The 16,871-nt window shown below is 53.3% G+C and overlaps 3 protein-coding genes across 8 annotated transcripts; all 3 read left to right on the forward strand.

Moving 5' to 3' along the window:
- The first annotated feature begins 3,180 nt into the window (after positions 1 to 3,180).
- On the forward strand, positions 3,181 to 6,289 carry LOC114446356 (hepatitis A virus cellular receptor 1 homolog). Of its 3 annotated transcripts, none has more exons than XM_028421911.1 (7): positions 3,181 to 3,281; positions 3,728 to 3,929; positions 4,358 to 4,494; positions 4,565 to 4,684; positions 4,834 to 4,886; positions 4,983 to 5,088; positions 5,841 to 6,289. In XM_028421911.1, the coding sequence occupies exons 1-7, from the start codon at positions 3,230 to 3,232 to the stop codon at positions 5,912 to 5,914; spliced, it is 744 nt and encodes a 247-aa protein (XP_028277712.1). In that variant the 5' UTR covers positions 3,181 to 3,229; the 3' UTR covers positions 5,915 to 6,289. The 3 variants fall into 3 exon arrangements, with proteins under 3 accessions (XP_028277712.1, XP_028277713.1, XP_028277715.1); XM_028421912.1 differs by having other exon boundaries at positions 4,565 to 4,633; positions 4,825 to 4,886; XM_028421914.1 differs by having other exon boundaries at positions 4,565 to 4,633.
- A 1,317-nt stretch (positions 6,290 to 7,606) lies between these two features.
- Positions 7,607 to 11,579, forward strand: LOC114446355 (T-cell immunoglobulin and mucin domain-containing protein 4-like). Of its 3 annotated transcripts, none has more exons than XM_028421908.1 (7): positions 7,607 to 7,729; positions 8,641 to 8,982; positions 9,055 to 9,135; positions 9,247 to 9,308; positions 9,428 to 9,512; positions 9,614 to 9,638; positions 11,050 to 11,579. In XM_028421908.1, the coding sequence occupies exons 1-7, from the start codon at positions 7,684 to 7,686 to the stop codon at positions 11,180 to 11,182; spliced, it is 774 nt and encodes a 257-aa protein (XP_028277709.1). In that variant the 5' UTR covers positions 7,607 to 7,683; the 3' UTR covers positions 11,183 to 11,579. The 3 variants fall into 3 exon arrangements, with proteins under 3 accessions (XP_028277709.1, XP_028277711.1, XP_028277710.1); XM_028421910.1 differs by having other exon boundaries at positions 9,433 to 9,512; XM_028421909.1 differs by having other exon boundaries at positions 7,728 to 7,865.
- A 1,115-nt stretch (positions 11,580 to 12,694) lies between these two features.
- On the forward strand, positions 12,695 to 14,293 carry nhp2 (NHP2 ribonucleoprotein homolog (yeast)). 2 transcript variants are annotated; one of them, XM_028421916.1, is made up of 5 exons: positions 12,695 to 12,977; positions 13,265 to 13,334; positions 13,409 to 13,514; positions 13,770 to 13,896; positions 13,939 to 14,293. In XM_028421916.1, the coding sequence occupies exons 1-4, from the start codon at positions 12,812 to 12,814 to the stop codon at positions 13,893 to 13,895; spliced, it is 468 nt and encodes a 155-aa protein (XP_028277717.1). In that variant the 5' UTR covers positions 12,695 to 12,811; the 3' UTR covers position 13,896; positions 13,939 to 14,293. The 2 variants fall into 2 exon arrangements, with proteins under 2 accessions (XP_028277717.1, XP_028277716.1); XM_028421915.1 differs by having other exon boundaries at positions 13,770 to 14,293.
- Positions 14,294 to 16,871: the final 2,578 nt, after the last annotated feature.

The raw sequence follows: 16,871 nt of genomic DNA on the forward strand, positions 1-16,871 counted from the left end.
TCCACTCACATTAGCATCCAGCTAATCCGATTCAGATTCTAACACCAGTCAGCGGCTCAAATGTACTGTGATGCTAATTATATTATGCTAATGTGTTAGCAGGCAGCGCTCACTCATCACTGAGTGCTTCCAAGCAGGCGAACCTCCCGCTAACAGGCCTGCAGCTCCTCGGTGCGCTAATTAACAAGATGCTAATGAGAAGAGGTGAAACAGCCTGTTACACAGACCAACAACCACAACATCCACCTGAAGGCGAACACAACATCATTCCTGAGTGGACTCTGTCTGTGTCTGTGTGTGTCTGTGTGTCTGTGTGTGTGTGAGTCTGTGTGTGTGTGTCTGTCTGTGTGTGTGTGTGTGTGTGTGTGTCTGTGTGTGTGTGTGTGTGTGTGTGTCTGTGTGTGTGTGTGTGTCTGTGTGTCTGTGTGTGTCTGTGTCTGTGTGTGTCTGTGTCTGTGTGTGTGTCTGTGTGTGTGTGTGTGTCTGTCTGTCTGTGTCTGTGTCTGTCTGTCTGTGTCTGTCTGTGTGTGTCTGTGTGTCTGTGTGTGTGTCTGTCTGTCTGTGTGTGTCTGTGTCTGTTTGTGTGTGTCTGTGTGTGTGTGTGTGTGTCTGTCTGTGTGTGTCTGTGTCTGTTTGTGTGTGTCTGTCTGATCTTGCCCCATGATGTCTGAGTTTTTAACACTGTGTTTTCTTGTGTGTGTTACAGTAACATCATTAAACACACGTCATGATGTTCTTGATGTAAAGTGAGGCTCATCCTCACACTGAATTTCATGTTTTGACAAAATGTTCCATCTCTTCACAGCTGACATGACATCATCTCTCTGACATCATGCTGCCTTCTTCCTCAGCGTCGTCATGGCCAATAACTGACATCGGGGGGCTGACCTCACTTTATCACTCATCACCTGTCGGTTCACAAGGCCTCACACACACACACAGACACACACACACACACACACACAGACAACACACACCACACACACACACACACACACACAGACACACACAGACACACACACAGACACACACACACACACACACACACACACACACACACAGACACACACACACACACACACAGACACACACACACACAGACACACACGCACACAGACACACACGCACACACACGCACAGACACACACACAGACACACACACACACACACAGACACACACACACAGACACACACACACACAGACACACACACACACACACAGACACACACACACACAGACACACACACACACACACACACACACAGACAGACACACACACACACACACACACACACACACACACACACACACCATCTCCAGAGTACCCTGACATAAACAGGAAGTGAGCAGACTCTGATCTCATCAATCAGCTGTTAATCGATCTGATTGGCTCAGTGAAGCACTGCTGCCCCCGTGTGGCAGACAGAGGAAACTGATCTGCAGCCTGACGCTGAGCCAACGCTGCGTCTCCTGTCCTATTTCAGATCAATACTCCTCCGCGGCCACATGTTCAGTGACAAATGTTTCAGAAACACGACAGCTGAGACGACAGACGACGCCACTGTGTTCAGCCTGGCCTGACTCATCACCATGGTAACTGCAAGCTGCCCGTGGATGTGAGCTGAGCTGAAGCAAAGGAGCCTTTGACTGTGGTGATCATGGTGATCAGACTACAAACAGATGTATGATGGGAGCTCCTCCTCCTGATGACGTCACAGTTTAATATGTTGCATAAATATCTGAAATGTTTATATTTCCATCAGAGGAAATGTGATTAAAGAGGAATGTGACACAAAATCCTGCTGGAGAGACGAGGGGCCAGAAAAAGCTGACCTTTGACCCCTGAACGTTTTCACCGTGGGAGAGGAGACGGAAAAACAGCCTGCAGCCGGATTCGAACCAGCAACCTCTGACAGCAGGTGCAGCTTCATCTGAGCACGACAGCATCTGGTCTTCATCATCAGTAGACAAGAAGCTAGCTGAGCTAGCTACAGATGTTTGGCTAATGCTAACATGTTAGCTCACTGGCTTTGTGACAAACAAAGAGAAAAGTTTGTGTTTGTCTTTTTCTTTCTGTGTAACGTGTCTCTGCTGCAATCAGCCCTCGTGTGGCCATGTGGGGAACCAACCATCAGCCACCTTCTTAAAAAAAGAAGCTGTCTCTGTTCAATTACACAATCACCTCAAGACACAAAATCTATATGAAAAACAGCACAGAAGCAGCACTCGAATCACTGTGATCTGTTAATGACTCTGACTCTGGACACCCACCGCTTCTCCTACTCAACCTCACATCGACCACCACATCCTCCTCCACCGTCTCCAGCATTACATTGGACTCAATAGCACAGCTCTCCACTGGTTTCAGGAGATAAAGGGGTGGATGACTTTAAACTTCCTGCAGCTGAATAGCTCCAAAACCTCAGGCCTTCAAATCGGCACCTCCCACCAGCTTTGCTCCTCCCCCATCACCTCCATATCTGTGGCCACCACATGGATCCGATCAGGGTCCGGAACATGAACACATTACCCCGTTCTGCACACACTCCATTGGCTCCCCATCCGCTCCGTATAAAATACAAACTCCTCCTCCACACCCACCTCTGTCTTAGCGGTGGAGCCCCTGATTATTTCAGGGAACTCCTCCCTCCACACAAACCACAGAACCATCAGAACCATCAGGCCACAGACACAAACTGCAGCCACCCAGGACTCACCTGAAAAGCACGGGCAGCAGGGCCGTCTGTGGAGCGCCCTGCCAGACCACCTCAGACCCCCTCAGACCCCCTCAGACCACCTCAGACCACCTCAGACCCCCTCAGACCACCTCAGACCACCTCAGACCACCATGCTGGTTTCTTCCTGTTCTTTCTTCTTCTATCTCCTACTTATTGATCAGTTTCATACTACCGCCATGCTGATATATTATTATTATTATGATGTGCAGCCTCAGGGAGGGGGTCGTCCTCATGGCCGCCAAGCACATGGCTGGAGACACAGGGACTACAGCCTGTAGAAGGGTGGATGTCAGATCAATACCCCCCCTCAGTGACCCTCAGGGTCCTGTTGGCTGATAGTGAAGGGGCAGGTGGAGGCGCTGTGGGTGGATGAGTTATTTTGCAACAGCAGCCTGTCTATAAATATCAGATAATAGGAAACAGGAAGTGAGAGCAGTGAGTCGGCTGTCTGACTCGTCCTCCGTCTGTCTGTCCGTCCACAGAAACAAACATGCTGCCGCCGCTGCTGGACGCTGCCGCCGCCGCCGTCTGTGTCCTCTCAGGTGAGATTGTGTGTCAGATTATTCTGATGAGTGGAACGAGCAGGTGGAGCCGTGTTAACATGGCTGACTGGATCTGAATGTTGTCACGGTGAGAGGTGCTGATCCAGACAAAGATGGACGACAGCCTGCCGGGCCAGCACCCCCTGCCCCGGGGCTCAGGGTGGAGGCCGCCGCCCCGGGGCTCAGGGTGGAGGCCGCCGCCCCGGGGCTCAGGGTGGAGGCCGCCGCCCCGGGGCTCAGGGTGAAGGCCGCGCTCAGGGAGTGTTTGGAGAAAAATGTTTTTAATCTCAGAGAATTTCCTGCTCTTCTTTGTGTAAATCTGACGTTGGAACATGTGTGGGGGTGGACTCCGCCTCTAGTGGACACTGGTGGAACTGCAGTCTTCATTTGTGGTTGCTGCTTGGACACAGAGAGTGTAGTCCTGACTGTGTTTGTGTGTGTGTCAGCGCTGTCTTGTGTGTCGGCGGTCACCACAGACACGGTGGTGGGCGTGGCCGGGCGGGCTGTGATGCTGCCGTGTCGCACTGAGGCGGTGAAGCACCGGGGGGTGGCAGTGTGCTGGGGGCGGGGGGAGCCGTCACTCTTCAGCTGCCGCAACACAGTGACAGACAGCGCGGGAGGCGTGGCCTCATACAGGAAGTCACACAGGTACGCAGGCGGCCAGCTCTGCTGCTCCTGCTCTGCTCCACCTCTCCTGCTCCAACCCTGCTGCTCCACCTCTCCTCCTCCACCTCTCCTGCTCCACCTCTCCTCCTCCACCTCTCCTGCTCCAGCTCTCCTGCTCCACCTCTCCTCCTCCAGCTCTCCTGCTCCACCTCTCCTCCTCCACCTCTCCTGCTCCAGCTCTGCTGCTCCAGCTCTCCTGCTCCAGCTCTCCTGCTCCAGCTCTGCTGCTCCAGCTCTCCTCCTCCACCTCTCCTGCTCCAGCTCTCCTGCTCCACCTCTCCTCCTCCAGCTCTCCTGCTCCAGCTCTGCTGCTCCAGCTCTCCTGCTCCAGCTCTGCTGCTCCAGCTCTCCTCCTCCACCTCTCCTGCTCCACCTCTCCTGTGTCTTAAGGCTGTCATGGTCCTGTGTAGGTACTCGGTGTCCTCCTCGTCCTCCCTCTTCATCCAGGGCGTCCAGTCCTCGGACTCTGGGTTCTACCACTGCAGAGCTCAGCTGCCCGGACTCTTCAACGACCAGACGTCCTCCGTCCACCTCATCATCATCGAGCGTACGCTCCACACACTCTGCTGGAACATGTCTGCTGTGTGATGTTCACTGTCCTGTCTGTCGTCCCGCAGCTCGCTCAAGGACCTCAGGAGAAGGCTCAAAGGACCGAGGGACCCCGAACGCACCACCAGCTACAACCAGTGAGTGCAGCAGTGAGCGGCAGAGCGGACGCCTTCAGGGCCTGAATATGAGTTCAGTAAATGATTGAACTCACGTGATGTCTGTGAATGTGTCACAGCTGGAGTCTGAGCCGTCCGTGTTTGTTTACTCATAAACACACATTTGCCCCATAACAACATGTTGACAGTGGTTTTGTTTGTTTATGTCACAGATGAAACAGGAAGTGATGTCACAGGAGACAACTCCACAGAACCAATGCTGGCTCTGGTTCAGGTACCACGTTTAGATTTGTGTGTTTGCCCAAAATGAGTGTTCACTTATTAATGATCATTGGTTTGTGTGTCTGTGTGTGTGTGTGTGTGATGGCAGTCGTCCCTCCAGCAGCATGTAAACACTCTTCAAGTGTTTGTTGGAAACACAGTGAGACTGTCCTTCATCATCTTCATCCCTGCTCTGCTGCTCACAGCCGCTTACAGTCAGTACACACACACAGACACACACACACACACAGACACACACACACACAGACAGACACACAGACACACACAGACACACAGACAGACACACACAGACAGACACACACACACACACAGACAGACACACACAGACAGACACACACACACACACAGACACACACACACAGACAGACACACAGACACACACAGACACACAGACAGACACACACACACACACAGACAGACACACACACACACACAGACACACACACACACAGACACAGACACACACACAGACAGACACACACACACACAGACACACACACAGACACTCACACACAGACACAGACACACAGACACACACAGACAGACACACACACAGACACACACAGACACAGACACACACACAGACAGACACACACACACACAGACACGCACACAGACACTCACACACAGACACAGACACACAGACACACACAGACAGACACACACACAGACACAGACACACACACAGACAGACACACACACACACAGACACACACACAGACACTCACACACAGACACAGACACACAGACACACACAGACAGACACACACACACAGACACAGACAGACACACACAGACACAGACACACACACAGACACACACACACACAGACACACAGACAGACACACACACAGACAGACACACAGACACACACACAGACACACACACACACACACAGACACACACACACTGACACACACAATGATGACTGTCTGTGTGTTTTCAGGAGTTTGGCGGTCTAAACAGAGATCAGTGACTGACAGGAGGCTCGGCCAATCAGAGGACAGCAGCTCAGTGTGAAACAGAGTTCAGCCCTCATTTAACAGTCCACTCGATCAATCACTCTTTATCAATGTCCTGCTGCCAAATCTTCCAATCACATGACCTGACATCAGCCAGCAGGATGGGCCTGCTGTAGTTCACAGTCTGTCCTCGGGGTGGCAGTGTTGGCTCAACCTGACCCAGCACTGCAGCACCTGGGTGTCAGGTTGACTGCAGAACAGCAGCTAGCCTCTATGCTAATCATGAGAAGAGACATTGATCAGCTGTTATAAACACGGTGTGAGGATCCAAAGACCTCTGTCCTACGCCTGCTCCACCCATCCACACTGACAGACCGGTGCAGCTCTGCAGGTTACCACCAGCGTGTTATTAAAGTGCTCATGCATCTGTCCACCATTTTGTTTGCTGGTCTTGCTTGTTAGCTTTAAAGTTTGTGCTGCATGTCAGTGGAACTATAATTCTGACTTGATGCTCATTAATGTGTCAGCGTGCCGATCAGAGATCACACAGCTAACAAACACTAACACGCTAATAAAGGCGTCCATGTGATGTCTGTGCTGAGGCGTCTGTTCCACACCAACATGTATAATCTGTGATCATCATTATGAGACGGTCACTTTAAACTGAGCAGGCTTCAGGTGTTTTTAAGCCTCCCTGGTTTCCTCCAGTCTGCAGGGCTCACAGCCAGCTGCTTCTCCAGCAGGGGGCGCTCACTGAGCACAGACCAGCTGTTGGGTGCTGTTGGGTGTCAACAACTAACTCGTGTAAACTTGTAAATAATGAATTATAACGTGTATATTCATATAAACCTTCAAAACCAGAGGAGCCAACAACAGCATGGTTACCATGGGAACGCACCTGGAGTGGAGGGGGGCTCTGGTCTGTGGACCTCCTGCTGCGGGGCTGTGCAGCTCGGTCCATGTTTGTGCTGATGTGCGTCTCTGAGTGTTGAACAGGACTTCGTTGGTCATCTCAAGTCAGAGAAAGAACACTGAACATCAGTCGCAGGTCAAGAAGCTTTTACACTCTGGAGCTCTGAGCCCACTCAGGACTCACCCGGGGTGAGTGTGTGTGTGTCTGTGTGTGTGTGTGTGTGTGTGTGTGCGTGCGTGTGTGTGTGTGTGTGGCCTGGCTCATCATACACAGACCCACACCACCAGCTAGCGAAATGTTAGCCATCCTAATATTAACTGTTCAATAGTAAAATGAAATATGAACTCAACATTTTAAAATACATCAGGACACACAAAGACCACATAGATGTGTATTGATAACAAGTCTAATCAATATGATGTCACTGACCTGCAGAGAGGGTAAAGATGCTCCTGAGGACAGCGCCTGCGTCTGATGTCAGGTGGTGTTTGAACATGTAGTCACTGGTGGAGAAACAGCGCCACCAGCCCATAGACCGTCATGCTGTGGTGAGAGATGGTACTGCAGGCTCTGCTGGCATGGACACACCTGCAGAAACAGCAGCGTGTCACTTCTTAAGCAGAGCTTCATGAGTCACATTCTACATATGAAATATTAAAATAATGAGAGCTCCCTGCAGGCTGCAGCTCACATCCCAGCAGGCCTCACAGAACGCCTCAGGGCTGCAGCCTTCCTGCAGGGGGCAGCTCTGCGGCCATCTTTACATAAAAACATGAAATGAAAGTCAGGCTCAGACACAGGAAACTGCTGACACCTAGCACCCCAAACAGGAAGCCAGACCAATCAACATGAACCAATATGTGCAGCTGACCAATGACGGTTAAGGTTTATACGTGTGGCTGCAGACTGGTCACATGGTCTCTGAGTGTTTGTGCGCTCCTTTGGTTGGTGGTGGTCTGGGTGAGTGATTCTGTGGCTCAGTATGTGTGTGATGACTCAGTGTGTTCAGCGGCTGTGTGTTAAAGTGTGTGTGATCCCCGCCCGCTGTCAGTGCTCATCATGATGCTCACCGTGCTGCTGCCGGCGCTCCTCACAGGTCTGGACCTCCTGACGCCGCCATTCTGCTCTGTGTGTGTGTGTGTGTGTGTGTGTGTGTGTCTGTGTGTGAGTCTGTGTGTGTGTGAGTCTGTGTGTGAGTCTGTGTGTGTGTCTGTGTGTGTGAGTCTGTGTGTGAGTCTGTGTGTGTGTGTGTGAGTCTGTGTGTGTGTGAGTCTGTGTGTGTGACACACACACTCACACAGACACACGTCTGTGTGAGTGTGTGTGTGTGTGTGTCTGTGTGTGTGTCTGTGTGAATGTGTGTGTGTGTGTGTCTGTGTGTGTGTCTGTGTCTGTGTGTGTGTGTGTGTGAGTCTGTGAGAGACAGAGCTGAGGGTTTTCTTGTTTACCTGTGAGACCAGCTGAGATGAGCAGATCCAGGATCCAGTGCTGCGACCTTAAAGGTTCCACTTGAACCGATGAACACGTGTCAGCTGATGTTTATGTCTAGTTTGAGTCATGTGACTGAAACAGTGTCCTCAGCTGTCTAACAGCCTGTGGACAGCTTAAAGGACAGGAGGGACGCTTATGGTCCACCCTGTCTCAGTGAGGATCACCTGACTGCTAATGCTAATCGCTACTGAACAGATCGGCTGGCTATTAGCCTGTAAAGGCAGCTTACCCAGCTAGCTGTAGCTTACCCAGCTAGCTGTAGCTCAGCTAGTCTGCATTTGATGTTAGCTTCAGAGACCTGTGTCATCCTGCTCAGTCAGCCTGTGGTTTTAACACCTGTGCTCACAGAACACAGCAAACAGCAGTCTTGTTGTCTTCAGTGTGTGTCTGTGACAGCAGGACAGTCACAGGTCAGACAGGTCAGAGCGCCACGCTGCCCTGTACGTACGACGTAAAGACAGACGGAGCGCTGCATGTCTGCTGGGGTCGAGGACAGATACCAATCAGGGGCTGCAGCCAGCAGCTCATCGCCACAGACGGACGTCAAGTGACACAAAGTCTCTCGGACCGGTTTCAGCTGCTGGGACAGCTGGACAGAGGAAACGTCTCCCTGACCATACACAACATCACCGAGGCCGATGCTGGGCAATATGGATGCAGGGCGGAGGTACCGGGGTGGTTCAATGATGCGAAGCACCAGGTGGAGCTGGTGGTGCTGAGAGGTGAGGAAAGACCCTTACACCCCACAGTGACCTGCTGAGTCCCCGACGTCTCATGACGTCTTCATGTTTCAGCTCCACACACGACACCATGGACGCCACCGGCAACGCCACCGGCAACCCCGGCGGGGACGACAGCAACCAGTCAGACTGCAGGTACCCAAACCCTGACCACACTGAAGTCACCATGACGACCTCTCTGTGCCTCCTTCATGAGGTCGTGCTGCCGACTCTAAAAATATCTGCTTTCACTTCCTCATGCTGCAGGTCACATGACTTCCACTCAGACCCTCAGGACTTCCCGGTCCAGCGGCATCAAAAGTGCTGAGGTGAGAAACTCATGATGTGTCCTGCGATGTCCTGTCATGGTGGACAGCTGTCCGCAAGGTTCGATCCCAGCCTGGGACCAGCACCACACATATGTAACATGTCTGTGTGTGTGTGACAGGACAGCGGCACGCTGACGGCGGTTCTGGTGTGTGTTCTGTTGGGTTTGGTGGTTCTGCTGGCTGTCGCCGGACTCTTCATCATCCGTGAGTTTTAAATAAAATCATCAGAAAGATGGCGGGAGGCCTGTCGGCCATGGCGGGAGGCCTCGATGGATTGATGGATGTTTTTTCTGATGTCTTTGCAGTGAGGAGGAGGAACCTCAGAACAACGTAAGTTTCACTCTGACTCCATCAGGTTTTGTGCTCCACCCTGACTCATGAGTCGAGGGAGCAACACGTCATTATCTTCATCACAGCTTCACCCTCAAACCACAGAGAGAGGGAGGCCGCGAGCCTTCATCCATCTACATCACACCCCTGGGGGTGGAAACTGCTGGTCTTTAACCAGCTGAGCCTCACACCCGGCTGGATACAGATGCACACGAAGCAAGAAACTGCTGAGTCTGCAGCAAATGTTGGACGTTCAACTTTCCCACGGTCTTTGAATGAATCATGTGAAAATCTGAACATTAGATGTTCCATCAGCTGTTCACAGTGAAATGAAACTGTCACTATAGTCGATGTGTTTTTACATCAGCCACGACTTCCTGTCTTACATAAACGGACTTGCTCGCTGTGCAGGAGGTCTGTCCTCAGACAAACACGTCTCTGAACACTCTGTTATCTGTTAGCCTTTCTCAGAAACACAGCACCTCAGACCTCAGAGGTTTCCTCTGCCACCCTGTCATTCAGATGCTGAGACGACTCTGAAAATGTCATATGACTCAGGAGGAAGTGTTTGGTTAAGCTGGGTTGCAGCCTGGGGCGTCCTCAGTCCTCTGAGACAGACACAGAGACCTGAACAGGCTTTAAGTCTGTTCAGGACGCTGTGTCTGTGAGGACGGATTGTCCTGATGTCCTGGGGTTCTGATGTCCTTCTGTCCTGGTGTCCTTCTGTCCTGTTGTCCTGATGTCCTTCTGTCCTGATTTCCTTCTGTCCTGGGGTTCTGGTGTCCTGATGTTCTGATGTCCTGATGTCCTGTTGTCCTTCTGTCCTGTTGTCCTGTTGTCCTGTTGTCCTGTTGTCCTGGTGTCCTGATGTCCTGGTGTCCTGATGTTCTTCTGTCCTGGTGTCCTTCAGTCCTGTTGCCCTGTTGTCCTGATGTCCTTCTGTCCTGATGTCCTTCTGTCCTGGTGTCCTTCAGTCCTGATGTCCTGGTGTTCATCTGTCCTGATGTCCTGATGCCCTTCTGTCCTGTTGTCCTGATGTCCTGGTGTTCATCTGTCCTGATGTCCTGATGTCCTTCTGTCCTGTTGTCCTGATGTCCTGGTGTCCTTCTGTCCTGGTGTCCTGGTGTCCTGATGTCCTGATGTCCTGATGTCCTTCTGTCCTGATGTCCTGGTGTCCTGGTGTCCTGTTGTCCTAATGTCCTGATGTCCTTCTTTCCTGGTGTCCTGATGTCCTGATGTCCTTCTGTCCTGGTGTCCTGGTGTCCTGGTGTCCTGATGTCCTGATGTCCTTCTGTCCTGGTGTCCTTCAGTCCTGATGTCCTTCTGTTCTAGTGTCCTTCTGTCCTGACATCCTAGTGTCCTGTGTCCTGGTGTCCTTCAGTCCTGATGTCCTGCTGTGTCTTTGTTTCAGGGCTCAGCAGCAGGTCGGCACCTCCGTCATGTTCACCTCCACCTCGTCCACACTGCACCTGCACCAAGCTGTTGACAACATTTATCAAATAGAAGGAGACGGCACTGAAGGGGACTACGAGTCCTGCCCCTGACCTCTGTGGCCCCGCCCACATCCTGCTGAGGGGGGGCGACGTGGAGCTCCTCTGGACTCCCTCTGGACCGCTCAGACCTCCATGGTTACATCAGATCTGTCCTCCACAGGACGTTGTCCTCCACCGTGTTGTCTGCAGGTGTCCCTCAGAGCGTCATGCTGCTGTCCTGCAGTGATGTTCTGTCTTCAGGTGCGGCTCCTGAAGTCCAGGCGTCTCCTCTGGTCTGTCTTCACTGTAGATGACCGTCCATGTGACGGAGCTCCAGGCCTCCGCCGCCGCGTCATCCTGAACCCAGCAGCCAATCAGATCCATCACAGTCATGATGTTCAGATCCCTGATACTTCTGTCAACACATGTAAATATCCAAATACAACTCCATTAAAACAAATGGCTCCAACACGCCTCCGTCTGTGAGCTCTGATTAATATTACTACTGATATCAAAGGGTTAATATGTGTAGGTCTACAGAGAATACATGCTGAGGACAGAACAGGTCAGCAGGGGTTAAATAACCTCTCAGGTCTGACTTCAGTGTGCGCTTCACCAACAATTTCAAAATAAAAGACCTGTGTGTGTTTATGTTCTCTGTGAGCGGTGCCTCTGTGGCACCAGAGGGGCTGACCCGCCTCCACCAGAGGAGCTGACCCGCCTCCAGCAGAGGCGCTGACCCGCCTCCACCAGAGGAGCTGACCCGCCCCCAGCCGAGGCGCTGACCCGCCTCCACCAGAGGAGCTGACCCGCCCCCAGCCGAGGGGCTGACCCGCCTCCACCAGAGGGGCTGACCCGCCCCCAGCCGAGGGGCTGACCCGCCTCCACCAGAGGGGCTGACCCGCCTCCACCAGAGGGGCTGACCCGCCCCAGCCGAGGGGCTGACCCGCCTCCACCAGAGGGGCTGACCCGCCTCCACCAGAGGGGCTGACCCGCCTCCACCAGAGGGGCTGACCCGCCTCCAGCCGAGGCGCTGACCCGCCTCCACCAGAGGGGCTGACCCGCCTCCAGCCGAGGCGCTGACCTGCCTCCACCAGAGGGGCTGACCCGCCTCCACCAGAGGGGCTGACCCGCCCCTAGCCGAGGGGCTGACCCGCCTCCAGCCGAGGGGCTGACCCGCCTCCAGCCAGGCCTCCATCTATTCCTCTGCTGATGCTGATTGGTCGTCTGGGATCTGTGGTGACATGAAGCACACACACACAGACACACACACTTACACACACTCACACACACAGTGTGTTGGTGTTGTAGCTGCTGTGTGTTCTGTGTGTTCTGTGTGTGTTCTGCTGTGTCTCTGTCTCCCCCTGCTGGACATGTTCTGCTGTGTCCGTCCCACCACCAAGTCCATCAGGGACACAGCCCTCTCAGTCCTTCCTCCTCTCTCTTTGTCGTCTGTGATCACAGCGCCTCCTTGCGGGGTGCTCAGGGCGGCCTGTGTCCGCCGTGCTTCTGCTCCTAGGCCCCGGCGGTGTCGCCTCCGGGCCGCTGGGGGCGCTGTTTCTCTCTCAGACTGTTCCTCAAGCTGCAGAAGCAGAAGCCGCCCCACGTGTTACTTCCTCTCTGCCTGCATGTTGTGAGCGGCTGGCGTCTGGAGTCAGAGCGAACGGTTATCGGTTATTGATTAGACACGTTTGATCGGAAATGACTAAAGTGAAGAAGGAGAAGGTCTGTGCGGACGGAGAGGAGGCCGCGGCTGCCGGCGGAACCGAGAAGACCTACCAGGAGCTGATCGCCAACCTGAACCCGATCGCTCGGCCGCTGGCCTCCAGAAAGCTCAGCAAGAAGCTCTACAAGTGCGTCAAGAAGGGTGAGGAGGAGGAGGAGAGGAAGAGCTGAGCCCAGCTGCTGCTGCACACACACACACAGACACACACACACACACACACAAGCAGGGCGCGTTCACACAAACCCAGACTTAAACACGTCTGGACGCTGATGTCACGTGACTGCAGGGCTTTAAAGTAGACATCACAGCGATCGATAAGATCATTGGGCTCAGAACACGTGTCCACTGTGGGTCAGCCTGATCCTCACAGCTGGGCCTGATCCCGGATCTGGACCGGCTTCATAATAACGTCTGTGTTTCCTCTGCAGCCGCCAAAGGGAAGAACATCCGGCGAGGGGTCAAAGAGGTTCAGAAGTTCATCAACAAAGGAGAGAAAGGGTGGGCGGCCATGTTGTTCTGCTGTGGCTGACGGCAGCGTCAGGTGTTGATGGTTCTCTGTGGTCTCTCTGCAGCATCGTGGTGTTGGCGGGCGACACGCTGCCCATCGACGTCTACTCCCACCTGCCCGTCATGTGTGAGGACAGAAGCCTGCCGTACGCCTACATCCCGTCCAAAGTGGTGAGTCACAGCGGCGGCGGCGTGAGCCTCACAGATCGGTCTGAGGGTCCGGCGGCACACGCTTCCCATGATCCTTTGTGCTGGCACAGGACCCCTGAATGACATCAGCAGCATGGGAGCTCCAGCTGCTCCTTTAAGATCATACTACCCCCCTGGAACAAAGCATCATGGGAAATGGAGGAGCAGAGGAATCCCTCCTGTGTTTGTGTGTTTGTTGTGTTTCATTGACTCTTATTTTGAAATGTGTGTGTTCAGGATCTGGGCTCGTCGGCCGGCTCCAAGCGGCCCACCTGCGTCATCCTGATCAAACCCCACCAGGACTACCAGGACGCCTACGACGAGTGTTTGGAGGAGGTGTCCAGCCTGCCCAAGGCGCTCTGAGGGCCCGCGGCGGCGCTCTGAGGGCCCGCGGCGGCGCTCTGAGGGCCCGCGGCGGCGCTCATGTCCCACTTCCTGTGTCTGCGCCACGCTAAGCTAACAGAGCAGGAGGGTTTTCACCAGCTGCTGGCTGGAGCTGCACAGCAGGACCAGGACTGTACAGAAGATACACGTTTAGTTTCCTGGTGATTGATCAGCTGATCGGTGATTGATCACCTGATCGGTGATTGATCAGCTGATCGGTGATTGATCACCTGATCGGTGATTGATCAGCTGATCGGCGGTGATTGATCAGCTGATCGGCGGTGATTGATCAGCTGTGTTTGAGTTCAGAGTTTTGTGCTTCGTTGTTTTTATTCTGAAGTTAATTCAAACTTTTTTTTATTAAATTGTGAACAGACCTCATGTCTCTGTGTTCACTGCTCATACAACGTGCTGAGACTCACACATGAAATAACCCTGACACACAAAGACACACACACAAAGATAGACAAAGACAGACACACACACAAAAAGACAGACACAAAGACAGACACACACACGCACAAAAAGACACACACACACACAAAGACAGACACATCTCAGACTGTATAATCATGTGTCATGTGTTTCTAAACTTCGTGTCTGTGTGTGTGTTAGATGTGTGTCTGTGTGTGTGTCAGATGTGTGTCTGTGGGTCAGTCAGCAGCAGTGTGAGGTGTCAGCCACAGGGGGGCAGCAGAGTGTCAGTCACTCAGACACAGCTGATGATCAGAGCAGAGGGCCTGAGGACGGACTGCCTCTCTGTGCCCTGTCCTACAGGGGGCGCTGTGGAGACAGTTGAGACCGAAGGAACCAAACGTGTCAAAGTTCATGTGGATAAAAATGTAAACGATCAGAATCCTCGTTTGTCCTCTGAGAAGGTCTTGAGCGGGTCCTGCTGAGGCTTCCTGGTCAGGCTGAGGCCTGCCTGAGGACAGAGGACATCCGGTCTGCTGGATTTTCGGGGTCATTGATCAGGATGAGGAGCTCCTCAAAGAGACTCAGGGTGGAGTCATCCCTCCTGTCTCTGCTCAGGAACACCTGCAGCAGGAACAGCTGAGCCCGACTCTGACCCGTGTCTGGGGGGCACGCTGTCTGTTAGGCCCCTGGCCCTCAGCGTGCATTCCTCTGCGGTAGTTTAACCGCCCTGAGATGTCAGTGAAGAAGTCTGGGGGGTGCTGGTGGGATCAGGGAAGACAAGCTGCAGCTGAACAGGTTTCTGCACCTCGGTCCGTCCTGCAGACCTGTTCAGACTCGTCCTCCTGATCTTTCTCATGATGTTTGGAAATCCTGTCAACACAGAGCTGGAGGCGAAATAGCTCTCAGTCATCAGGTTCCTGTGCATCTGAACAGGGCCGGCCTCAGTCCCAGAGACCCCCACGATCCCCGAGTGTTTCAGAGCTCTTTCAGTGGGCTGCAGACCCACACCCTGACAACATGAGGTACCTGCCCTGAGGTAGAGGTTGAATCTGGTTCTTAAGGAGGTTTTAACTGTCCAAGGAGTCCCGGGTCATCCTGGAGCCCCGGGTCATCCTGGAGTCCCGGGTCATCCTGGAGCCCCGGGTCATCCTGCAAGTCCTACAGTACAGACATGGTTTTAGTGGTTCTTTCAGGAGGGTCCACTGGTGTTCAGGAGGCTCAGCAGGAGGAGACATGATGAAGATATCCCTGCATATCACTATCAGTCTGGTATCAGGAGGTTCTGATGGACCTTGGGGTTGGAAAAGGTTTGGAGAGTTCTGTCCTCCCATTGGCAGCTGTCTGCTGCAGTGTGTGTGTGGGACGTTATGCAAATGTGAGGCAGCAGTTAGCAGGTAGACCACACACACACGTCCTCTCAGCCCAGGCTGTGACTCTGGGCACAGATGCTCTCTGATTGGCTGCCTGGGGCGTGCTGAGTCAGTGAGATCACTCAGCGCCCTCTCACCTCTGATGCAAATGCTGCAGGTCCATGATGGACGGCTGGCGGCGGCTCTGAGGGGGCGCGTGGCGTAAACACTCGCTCAGTCTGAGCACCGCTCGCCTGTTGTGTCAATAACAGTTCAATGAAGACTATCAGATCCACTCTGTGTGTGTCTGTGTGTGTCTGTGTGCAGTGTAAACAACAGGCACACTTACACTTGTTGATCAATCACACACACAATAGATCACACAAGGGGGCCACTCAGCCTGAGCCCCGCCCCCTCCAGAGGACCACATGGGACCTTAATAGAGAGAGAGAGAGAGAGAGAGAGAGAGAGAGGAGAGAGAGAGAGAGGGGGAGAGAGAGAGAGAGAGAGGGAGAGACAGAGAGAGAGGAGAGAGGAGAGAGAGAGAGGGGAGAGAGAGAGGGAGAGAGAGAGAGGGAGAGAGAGAGAGGAGGAGGGAGAGGAGAGAGGGAGAGGAGGGAGGGAGAGAGAGAGAGAGAGAGAGGAGGAGAGAGAGGGGAGAGGAGAGAGAGGGAGAGAGAGAGAGGAGAGAGGGAGAGAGAGAGAGAGGGAGAGGGAGGGAGAGGGAGAGAGGGGGGGAGGGAGAGGGGGAGAGAGAGGGAGAGACAGAGAGTGTGTGTCAACATGCTCTCACCAGGTGCCTCTCATTGATCAGCTCAGTCAGACAGTGTGCCACGTGTTTACTGTCATATACACATCAATAGGGACATGACCAAAAACACACACACACACACACAACACACACACAAACACACACAGACACACAGACACACACACACACACACACAGACACACACACAGACACACACACACACACAGACACACACACAGACACACACACACACAACACACACAGACAGACACACACACACACACACACACACAGACACACACACACACACACACACACACACACACACACAGACACACACTGATTGTGATTCTTGCTTCCCACAGAACAGCCGTCACTTCACTGTCTGTGGGAAATCCGAGCTCTGCTGACAGAGGGAGCTGTAATCTGCTTCATCAT

The sequence above is a fragment of the Parambassis ranga genome, chromosome 14, assembly GCF_900634625.1.
Source record: "Parambassis ranga chromosome 14, fParRan2.1, whole genome shotgun sequence".
Lineage (NCBI taxonomy): Eukaryota > Metazoa > Chordata > Actinopteri > Ambassidae > Parambassis > Parambassis ranga.

Bases quoted from the DNA above. Each gene is read 5' to 3' on its own strand.
- nhp2 (XM_028421915.1), top strand. From the start codon at position 12,812: ATGACTAAAGTGAAGAAGGAGAAGGTCTGTGCGGACGGAGAGGAGGCC. The intron at 12,978-13,264 runs GTGAGGAGGAGG...TTTCCTCTGCAG, and splicing joins CTACAAGTGCGTCAAGAAGG to CCGCCAAAGGGAAGAACATC. The intron at 13,515-13,769 runs GTGAGTCACAGC...GTGTGTGTTCAG, and splicing joins CCTACATCCCGTCCAAAGTG to GATCTGGGCTCGTCGGCCGG.
- LOC114446356 (XM_028421911.1), top strand. From the start codon at position 3,230: ATGCTGCCGCCGCTGCTGGACGCTGCCGCCGCCGCCGTCTGTGTCCTC. The intron at 3,282-3,727 runs GTGAGATTGTGT...TGTGTGTGTCAG, and splicing joins CGCCGTCTGTGTCCTCTCAG to CGCTGTCTTGTGTGTCGGCG. The intron at 4,685-4,833 runs GTTCAGTAAATG...CAGATGAAACAG, and splicing joins CCTTCAGGGCCTGAATATGA to GAAGTGATGTCACAGGAGAC.
- LOC114446355 (XM_028421908.1), top strand. From the start codon at position 7,684: ATGGTCTCTGAGTGTTTGTGCGCTCCTTTGGTTGGTGGTGGTCTGG. The intron at 9,513-9,613 runs GTGAGTTTTAAA...ATGTCTTTGCAG, and splicing joins CGCCGGACTCTTCATCATCC to TGAGGAGGAGGAACCTCAGA. The intron at 9,639-11,049 runs GTAAGTTTCACT...TCTTTGTTTCAG, and splicing joins AGGAGGAACCTCAGAACAAC to GGCTCAGCAGCAGGTCGGCA.